The sequence below is a fragment of the Enoplosus armatus genome, chromosome 20 (assembly GCF_043641665.1).
Source record: "Enoplosus armatus isolate fEnoArm2 chromosome 20, fEnoArm2.hap1, whole genome shotgun sequence".
Taxonomy (NCBI): Eukaryota; Metazoa; Chordata; class Actinopteri; order Centrarchiformes; family Enoplosidae; genus Enoplosus; species Enoplosus armatus.
This window is the reverse complement of record NC_092199.1, coordinates 19,968,848-19,978,775: the sequence shown is the minus strand read 5'-3', so window position 1 is coordinate 19,978,775 and position 9,928 is coordinate 19,968,848. Positions and strand designations below refer to the sequence as shown.

General features: G+C 48.0%; 1 protein-coding gene across 1 annotated transcript in view; it reads right to left on the bottom strand.

Annotated features, from left to right (window-relative positions):
- Nucleotides 1-736: 736 nt before the first annotated feature.
- myocd (myocardin) overlaps nucleotides 737-9,928 on the bottom strand; it is a 49,035-nt gene continuing 39,843 nt past the window's right edge. Inside the window, exons 4-13 of the mRNA XM_070927514.1 lie at nucleotides 7,568-7,752; nucleotides 5,936-6,040; nucleotides 5,447-5,796; nucleotides 4,552-4,708; nucleotides 3,931-4,464; nucleotides 3,319-3,813; nucleotides 3,037-3,174; nucleotides 2,505-2,633; nucleotides 1,520-1,577; nucleotides 737-1,353 (exon numbers count right to left, since the gene is read on the bottom strand). Coding sequence (XP_070783615.1) covers nucleotides 737-1,353; nucleotides 1,520-1,577; nucleotides 2,505-2,633; nucleotides 3,037-3,174; nucleotides 3,319-3,813; nucleotides 3,931-4,464; nucleotides 4,552-4,708; nucleotides 5,447-5,796; nucleotides 5,936-6,040; nucleotides 7,568-7,752 — 2,768 coding nt within the window. The remainder of the gene's footprint in view (nucleotides 1,354-1,519; nucleotides 1,578-2,504; nucleotides 2,634-3,036; nucleotides 3,175-3,318; nucleotides 3,814-3,930; nucleotides 4,465-4,551; nucleotides 4,709-5,446; nucleotides 5,797-5,935; nucleotides 6,041-7,567; nucleotides 7,753-9,928) is intronic.

The window sequence follows — 9,928 nt, the reverse complement described above, 5'->3', positions numbered from 1 at the left end:
GAATGACAACCGTTGCTGCACACATATTCTAAGCTCAAGCAAACTGTGACAAATGTGCATTTAACTAGGAGGTGCGCAGTGAGATATTTGGGGTCATATTTACACCAATGGATGGAACTGATTATATCATACACTTGTGGTTTGCGTCTTCTCCCACACCACTGACTACATATGCAGACGTCAACTTGTCTCTGTCAGTACAGATAGTTAAGATATTTACAAAATGGCCGTTCTGAGCAATCCAATTCACCTCGTAATTCCTTTTTTTGGTTGTTTTTTTTTCCAGTAATACAAACATAGACTCTCGAAAAAATATACAATGATTGTCAAAATGTGTCTTCAAGTCTAGGTGGCGTAACACTGATGATATTGCATAAAGTGTTGGTATGAAGCGCTGTGATCATGTGTTTCCACGATCTAGAAAACCCTTCGCGTGTCCACTGTCGTACTTATTTGGCGGGTGTGCGCGTCGTTGTCCGAAAAAGGACAAAGATCATGTCAAAAAGCACCTAGTCTTTGCATTCTGGGTATAACAACAGAGACAACGGTTGGCTAACGGTCTCATTCACTGCATTACAACGAGTTCTGGCACTTGGACTGAAGCTGTTAAGGTAGAATTCAATAGTTCTTTGGTATGGTCCTAGCTGCACAGCTACTTGCGAGCTGGTGTCTTGTGTTTTGACAGCTGATGGCGGCTAGCGTGTTGCTAGCCAGCACTTTGGTGGTGCCGCAGCCTTCACCAGTGCTCCAGGTGAAGGTCCATGGCAGAGTTCAAGTTAATGTCTGTGACATCCAGGAACTCGGCGCTGAAGATGTTGGGCCCGCTGGGCGGGGCGATGCTGAAGGCCGCGGCCGAGCTGGGTGGCGTCAGGTCCAGCCACTCCATCGTCTCCCATGGCGTCTCGCTGAAAGTCATGCTGACCATGCCTTGCACCTCGGGGACGGCGCACACCTTGGTGCCGATGGGCGACAGAGGGGTGTCCATCAGATCCCTGTTGGTCAGAAGTTTGTCCGGTTGGGGATGGTGAGGGTGGCGATGGTGGTTGTGGGGGCTGCCGTACCCTTCGCCGTCTCTGTTCCCTTCGTCTTCCTGCCCGCCGTCCTCGGTGGCCATTTTAAGAAGGGCCACCTCCCCTCCCCGGCCAATCGGACTTCCCAGCAGAGTCTCCAGGTGGCTCTCGGTGATGTGGCCGGCCGAGTGGTCGTAAGGGAGCTGGGCGGGGGATAGGTGTTCGTAGTGTCTGTGGAACCTCGGGATGAGGAGGCCAGGAAGCCCTGGGGACACAGTAATGTGAGGCACAACTTTGGTTACAGAGGACCTCTCCCTCTCTTCTCTGGCGTTAGCTGGCATCTCTTGAAGAGAAAGAGGAGAGGGAGGGAGGGTCACAGCAGGTACTGGGATCTGATGCCACTGTGTGGGGCGAGACTGTGATTTCAAACCCATGAGATTTGAAACCACCTCACATTATGCACGCGCAGCGCCAGCTATGCTAATATTGCGTATGGCGTTTCACCTTACCTCCACTCTCTATGAGCACATCCAAAAGTTCATCCATCTGCTGACTTCTGGTCAGTTGCTGTAACAGTAATGAAAAAAGGGATTGTTTTAAATCAATTGAACGATGTTTAAAACAATTCAAAATACAATCCAGTTATATTAAAGGGATTTTACATGACATTATGCAAGCTCTCAAGCAGTCTACAAAAAGACGGATCCTAGCGGTCTTAGCACCTGGCTGTGGACAGTTTTCATGGGACTGGCACTGTCTTTTTTTTCTCTTTTTTTTTTAGCCTTGGTTATTACTGCTATAGCGTCTTGGCTAGCTTGCTGCGTCTCAACATCGTCAATGTCAAGGTCAAAAAAGTAGTTTCCGTTCATGTTTTACGTGCCTTGGCAGAAAGGAGGTCGTCCCCAGGTAGCTATTACAGTCTGACCGACACTGGATTTGTACGGTATTTGACAGTTGTAACAATAACAATATATTGGTCAATATTGTTTTTAAATAAACTCATAACAATTTTGACAAGGATTCCTTAAATTATTTATCATATATATATATATATATATACACATATATATGTATATATTTGTATATGTATATCTTATGTATATATCTTATTTTTATTTTTATTCTTATTCTAGCTTTTATATTCTACTTATTTGTTATCAAAACAATAGCACCTTCAGACCACAGCAAATTCCTTGTAATGTATGTTACTTGGCAATAAACAGTTTCTGATTCTGATATATATTTTATTCATCTGATCGTTTAGCTCAACTAGTAAGAGTTACATCTGCCTTCGAAACGTTAGTACAACTAAAAACACCAGTCTGCTTTAGACGTGGTAAAGGGTGGAAGGTTCGTGCAGTGAACAAAGCGAACGGATGAGTGAAAGAGGTGCAGTACAGGCGATGGACAGGAGGAAAAAGTGTCATTAGAGCAACGCCAATAGATAAAATTAAACCTCTGGCCAGCCAATATCTAATGAATCTTTGAGTTTACCTGCTTGACTGCATCCTCATAGCATGGGGGCTGTCTTAAGTCAGATGCATCTGAATCTGAGCTACTGAAGGCGGGGGGAGAGACCTGGCACTTTTGGCCAACATGCCGAGGAGAGGGCAATACTGACATCTATATGAGAAATAGGTAAAAAGTGACATTAGCCCACCAATTAGAATAGGGGAGCTTACCAGATTTTTATTTGTTTTTTTTTAAAAAGCAAAAAGAACTATAAAATCAGGCCCTTGTGATCCAATGATCTCATGACATGAAACACTTTAAAAAAAAAAAAAAAAAAGGGTTGGCGTTGTGTTCTTGTAAAGGAAAAGTCACCAACAATGTGAAGGAATATGTGGCGAAAACAGATGAACGAGAGTGACATTGAACCTCACGACAAAAGACAATTACATCAGCGTCAGAGACAGAACACAAATGAATGGAAAGGAGAAAAAAAACGGTTACGTGAACGTGAGGCGATTCAGATGAAGTACATGACAGCACTGCAAGCGCTCTGAAATGGCGGCGCGGTGTTCACCTTTGGCTGCATACTCTGGCTATCGGCCTTGGCCGAGCCGCCGTGGCCGCAGTCGGTCGAGTTGGGGAAGGCTCCCTGAAGGCCTCTTTGGTCAGGGGGATAAGGACAGGTCACCTGGCCGCCATTCTTATGCTGCATCTGCGGTTGGCCCAAAGTCAAATGTCAGAAAACATCACACATAAAAAAAAAAGAGATCATATACATGGAGGCACTTGGTATTAGTATTTTAGATAAAGTGGCTGACTTCTCCACACAACATGTAAGCCCATAGACACGTCGTACCTGCATGTTGCGTACTCTGTTGTTCCCCTGGGAGTGGGGGTGACTGCAGCCGTCTCTTCCCATCGGCGGTGAAAGCAAGTAGGGGTTATTAGGAGACGAGGGCTGGGGGCTACTGGAAGGCTTTCCAGTGGGGGAGTCGTGCGGTGAGCACTGCGGACTGAGGAAAGCAGGCATTGTAGGGGGGCTCCCAGAGGAAGGGGTTGTGTCCATGCACTGTGGTCCACTGGGGCCGCCCATATTGGGGAGGGGGGTGTTGCAGTGTCCCATGTCCTCCATGCAGCTGCCGGGGGAGCTCTTCAGCTGTTTGGGAGAGGACAGAGGACAGCTGGAGGACAAAGACATGGGCTCCTGCTTGATAGTCACCCCGAAGAAGTGCTGGCCCATCATGGCTGGAGTCTGCTGGTGGTGCATGAGGTGGTGAGATGGAGGGACGGCGTCCTGTGTTGCTCCATAGCAGCGTTTCCTCTTATGCAGCTGCATCTTCAGCTCTTCAACCTAACCAGCATGGTGGCAAAGGTGAATATGTCAATCAGTACTTTTCATTTTCTAGTTTTATGATGACTGGAATCTTTGACAAAAGGGGATATCGCTGATGGACTGATGGTTACCCACCTGTCTCTGCTCCTGGTGCAGCTTCCACGTCAGCTCCTCAATCACCTTCTGCTTCTCCACCAGCATCTTGTCTTTTTCAGCTTCCACGCCATCCATGCCTCCGCCCTCCCCCGCTCTCGGTGCTCCCCCGCCCAGGCCGCCTCCTCCCAGGCCATCCTCCATGCCGAGCCGGGCCGGAGACGGCTGCAGGGCAAACTGGGTGGGCGAGGACATGGGCACGTCACTGAAGCTGTCGGGGAGCGAGCCGCTGAGGGACAGCTCCGAGGAGGCCGGAGATATGGGAGGGGTGGAGGAGGTGCTGGGGTAAGGGTAATAGCCTCCCTGGGACAGGGCGCTGGAGGAGGATGGGGACTGGTAGGAGGACAGGGACCCCGTGGGCGTGACGGGGAAGGTCACGGTGGTGATGTCAGAGGAGCCCGAGGGCGAGGAGCCGGCGTTGGAGTCCTTGAAGGGTCGGAGTCGCTCGATGAGGGCCGTCTTGGTGCCGGAGACGGGCATGCCGCGAATACGCAGGTGCTGCCTGAGCTCCGATACCTTACAACACAAAACAAAAGAGATTTCAACATCTAAGTCATGTAAGGTAGTATCTCCAGCACAGTGTAGCTTTTTCAAAAAACCTACCTTTAGGTCATCCAGATTAGCTGGCAGGGGCCCAGGTTTGACCGGTGAGATGTGGCTTTGGTTGTGATATGTGGTCTTGACCGGGGAGGAGGAGTTACTGTTGGTTTGGCTGGATGGACCACTGGAGCTGCAGGCTGAGAGCTGCTCACTGGCTCCTCTAGAATGGGAGAATTGAAGTGGATTAGTCACACAGTAAGATACCCTTTATAAATGGATTATATGTCGTAAATAATGGCTTTATTAATGGTCACTAAATCTTCTACCAATGCTTTATAGATCAGTTGTAAGCAATTGATAAGAACAAGTTACATTTTGGCGAACTGGCACCATCAAATGTTTGCAGTGTACCCATGGATGAACAGACAACTAGTGCTGGATCACTGTGATACTGAAGGAAACGGGGTGGTTCCCAGGCAAGCTCTGAAGTCAAAAGGAGTGTCTTTTTTAAAGATTCCTAAGTGGAGTTATGGAAGTTTGTTCACCTGACAAACGGAGATAACGTTATCCTTCGCAAGTGTAAGTCACCTCGAATCGAAAATGCGTGCATCACGCCCCGGGGTGGTCAGATTTCAGATCCAGAGTTATGAGAGGGGCGAGTATTGTTGATGCAAATTGCAGCAGTGGAGGGTTTTTAAGTACCTCAGCAGACCTTTTTCCCCACACATTGGTTTCACATCCGGGAAAGACAGTAAACACCTGCGAGGTCAGTCTATGTGACGAGTCGCAGGGTAACGAACACCGATATCCCAAACGGGGCGAACAGAGAGCAAGCCTTTTTCAGCAAGCTACCTAGCTGCCCAGCCTTTGCAGTCAATTTTGGTTTGTTCCTTTATTAATAACTTACTAATACCAGCAGGTTTCTAACTTTCTGATAAGAGTGTGGATCATGACTCACTTCGGGGCGTGGCTCGATGGGTGAGGCTGGTAGCTGAAGGCCGGCTGCCGCTGCTGGGCCTGGGCCTGGGCCTGAGTCTGTGGGGCATGCGCGTGCTGCTGCTGCTGCTGCTGCGACTGCGGCTGCTGCTGCGACTGCGGATGTGCGTGAGCGTGTTTCTGCTGGCTGAGGATCTGCAGCTGCAGGAAGAGCTGCTGCTGCTGGAGGAGCCGGGCGTAGGCCGAGTCCATGGGCGGAGGGGACTTCTCCGCCTTCTGGTCCGGAGGAATGTACTGGTGGTACTTGAGCTTCTTCACCTTTGGCTTCACATCTTTGGGCTTCTTGTGTCGGTTCTTGTCTGACGTTTTGGACTGCGCAGAGAAAGACAGTATGAGCGGGCGTGCCGACAGTCTTAACTAGGCATTTGCAAAATGTGGTGTAAAGTCAAGGACAGTAATTCAAAAAGTAAAAAAAGGGAAGATGGAAGTACGGTCTTTAAATGTTGCTGACCTTGACAATAGCAGGAACAGGTATTGGGGGAGTAGCCTGGCTGTTGTTGGCACCAGAGAGTCCTTCATCCTGGCTTTGATCCGGTGGCTCTCGGGCTGCACCTCCCTGTTCACAAATAAAAAACAACACTCTGTATAAAATCATCTCTATGTCCATTCAGTCTTTTTTTCTCTTTCTTTGCAACCTATAAAACAGTAAATCTAATTTAAATTGAAAAGACAGACTTCGGCCATGCTAGCAGCTTTGTGAGGCTTCGCTTGGCCACAGCGACGCTAACATGCTCTCTGTAACTGGGATGTTTCGACGAGTAAATGTTTACCATTTTCGCTATCTTGGTGTAGCGTGTTGGAATGCTAACGTTTACTAATTAGCAAAACACTGAACAAGGATGATGGGAATGTCTTTCGTTTTGGAATTATTTGGTCATAAACCAAAAATATTGGACACTCCAGATGTGGGGCAGTGGTGGAAAGTAACTAACTACATTTACCTACTCCGAGGTAGTCCTACTGTACTGGAGTATTTTAAAATTTGACACTACCTTTTACTTTCTACGCTACATTTATTGCACGTTTCACTCCACTACATCGACCTAACTGCTTTAGACACGAGTTATTTTGCAGATCAAGATTGTAAAAACCTATAATAAGTATATAAAATACAATGCATTTTTTAAATAAAGTAAATGAAACCTCCCAACAGTATATAAAAGCGCAGAATTTGCTCCACTGCAGCCAGCTGCAACATTAAAGTGCTCGCCAGTTTCAGGGGGCATTCTAGCTGTACATTTCTACTTTTATGCATTTTGCTGATAGTACTTGTGTTGTAGTTTCACTTTATTTTGAATGACTCGTGGATTACCCGCTAACGACAATAATCAGCAGTTGCAGCCCTGATCAAACGTTTTGCACATTAAGAATACATGTTTTATTACTCGTGCTTCATTCGGTACACTGCTGTGTTTGAGTGTTTCACTCAAACAGGTTTATCCATCAAGCTGCTTTTATGATCCCCTCCCACTGACAAACGCCTTGTGACAAACATTACTACACAATTAGATCATGCTACTCTTTATAATAAAAGTATGTGGCCTGTCATTTGTTATTGTCGCCTCATTTTTTATGATTTTAGTCTGAATAGATGTTCAGGGTTACACAGTTGAAGACAGTCGGTTTGTAATCCACATGGAATAATTATACCCAGTGCACATGTATTGATGTTCCATCTGCAGAAGTATTCCAAAAAGCTCTGAACAGGAATTTCCAACTGACACGAGACAGTGAGCGCTGATGATTCAGTTGGAACATTTCAGTCCAACAGATTATAAACAATCCTGTCCTGGCTTGGACTTCAATCTAGCGACCGTTGCTAATGGCCCACCGTTGGAGTGAGTCGGTCGGGAAGTACAGGCAGCTGTGGCGGCAGGAACGTGACACCTGCCGAGTTCAACTCAGCCCCAACGGTCAGTGACAGGCAGGGGAGGCTGAGGCGCAGTTCACCCTGTTGCCACAGGAGGGCAGCAGAAGCAAAGCAGTCAGAAGGAAAGGAAACAGAGCGGAGAGGGGAGGAATTCAGGGGGAGAGGAAAAAAGGTCTCTTTCACCTCGAGAGAGAGAGAGAGAGAGTCTTTTACCTGTCGTGGGCTGGTGAGGGCAGGTGAGGAGGAGGAGGAGGGCGCACTGCCCACAGCCTCGGATGAAGGGCAGGCCGAGCCCTGCGACTCATCGCTGTGGTGCTGCTCTGGAGACAGACTCTCACTGCTGCTGTCCTCCTCAAACGCATAAGAGTCCTCCTGCTTGGGAAACTTACCATGGTTCACTGCAAGAAGAGCACAAAGGGGACGGGGGACAGAGCTTTTAAATGATAAATCCAGTCTGTTGAACAATTTGGGTCTTGTCTTTTTAGTCGTTTGGCCGTCATCCCTGCTGATTGTGACGGCGTTGTGCTTACTAAATTCACTGCTGAGATCTGGGAACCCAGTGACGTCACCAAAAAAAACAAGTCCGATGATCAGGCAGGTTGTAAACAAGCCAAGGGGTTTATCCAGATTATCTAAGACACTTTATTTGGCTGAAACTATCCAAAATGTCACCAATGATCCCTCATTTAACGTGGAAAACTGAGTACAGTGGGTCAAAGTTGAACCTGAAAGCCAGTCTGACTTCTTTTGTCTTCTTGTCACTGTGTTTCCAGATCTCCACAATGACTTTGGTGATTATTTGAGACTTTCTCGGTGGCCCAAAACCATGAACGTGAGAGCCAAGTCCTAGGTCCTACACATCTTGTCTTCTTGCTGGTTCGGTGGGCTTACATGGTGCATTTGACCAAATAAATGTGCTTAATCATGTTAATACATACATACATACATGACCAACTAATACATGCACAGTGCACAGAGAGTGGGAGAAACACGGGGGGGGCGGGGGGGGACCCGTGTTGTGTTTATGAACAGCCTGAATGCACGTTGCACACAATGTATGTTCCCTATGTGACCAGCGCTGTTCACACACGGCCCTGTCGGTCTGTCACGGACACCTTGCGCGACACTTGCTGCGTGGGGTGCGACACCGCCACTTTGCATCCCGTTTGGCCGGGCTGATAGCGAACGCAGCTTTGATTGGAGGGGCTAAGAGTGGCTATCTAACGGAGCCAGGGGAGGGAGGTGGTAAAGGTTGGTGTGTGTGTGTGTGTGTGTGTGTGTGTGTGTGTGTGTGTGTGTGCGTGCAGAGGTATAAGATTCTCTTTTTGTATCCAAACATGTGACAGGCAGGAACAGACCCTGGTTTCAATCACAGCACCAGGCCCTTTCTGTGCAACTCAATGACCTGGCAATACACACAAACACACACACACACACACACAAACACATACATACACACACACACACACACACACACACACACACACACATGCACACACAGCTTCGTGCACAGTGCTGTCCTAAATGCCATTTCCTCCCACCTGCTCATGTTTAACCCCTTCCCTCTCTGCAATCCACACACACACTCTGAGTGGCTCGTGTGTGGATTTGCACGTCTCTATGTGTTTCCATGTAGTCTTTAAGTCAATCTGATGTCACCGGGAGATTGAGGTGGCAGAATTACAGGAAATCCGCAAGCTGTGCACACTTCCGCTTTTTAAGTGGCTGATTTGGAAGTTACGGGGGGGGGGGCATAGTTTCCAAATATGACGGGACAGAGGTTGAAACAGTTGCCGGGAGTGTTGTGTGAGGGGACGTAAAGCTTTAAAAAGGTGAGGGGTTAATGCTGCAGGCGAGGGGGACGCAACAGCCTGGTCCTGTCACAGAGCTTTTGTAGGTGGCTGACCGGAGCTGTACAGGCCCGTTAAAGCAGGGGGAGTTAGGTACAAACACACACACACACACACACACAGGTACGCCCACGCACACACACAAGTATGAGCTCAAACTCAAAACACACTTCGCCGCTTCTGAAGAAAATAAAAAAAGGGCGGACCCAAATACAGCTGCTGTTCATCTCAATAAACGGCGCTCCCGTCCTCCTGCAGAGGTAGTGTAAACCGGCTGGCTGCAGCCCGCCGTCTTCTTTACGCAACATGTTTACTGGAAGCTCAAGGGGGCAAACAGAAAAAAAAAAGAAAAAAAGAAAAGCCTCAAGTCTCAGAAAAACGCTAGATGCGCTGCCAGGGAATGATATAGAGAGAGTGAGTAACATGTTGAGCACCAGAAGACTAACAGCGCAGAGGTAGGGGCGCTGCGGGGGGGGGTTAGGCCTGAACACTGGGGGAGGCGGAGGTCTCCAACAGGGCTCCCTTGTTCACTTCGGTCCATGATATATACATACGTGGATACACCTCTTCTTAAAGACAACCGGCCTTTTCAAAACAACGCTTTCAGATTTTTTCTGAAATGCGCACGACGTCCCAGAAATGTAAATAACATTCTCTGCGCAAGGAAATACAAATAAGTACTAAGAAATGTGGAAAACATCAAGGAGGAACAACAGGAAGCAGG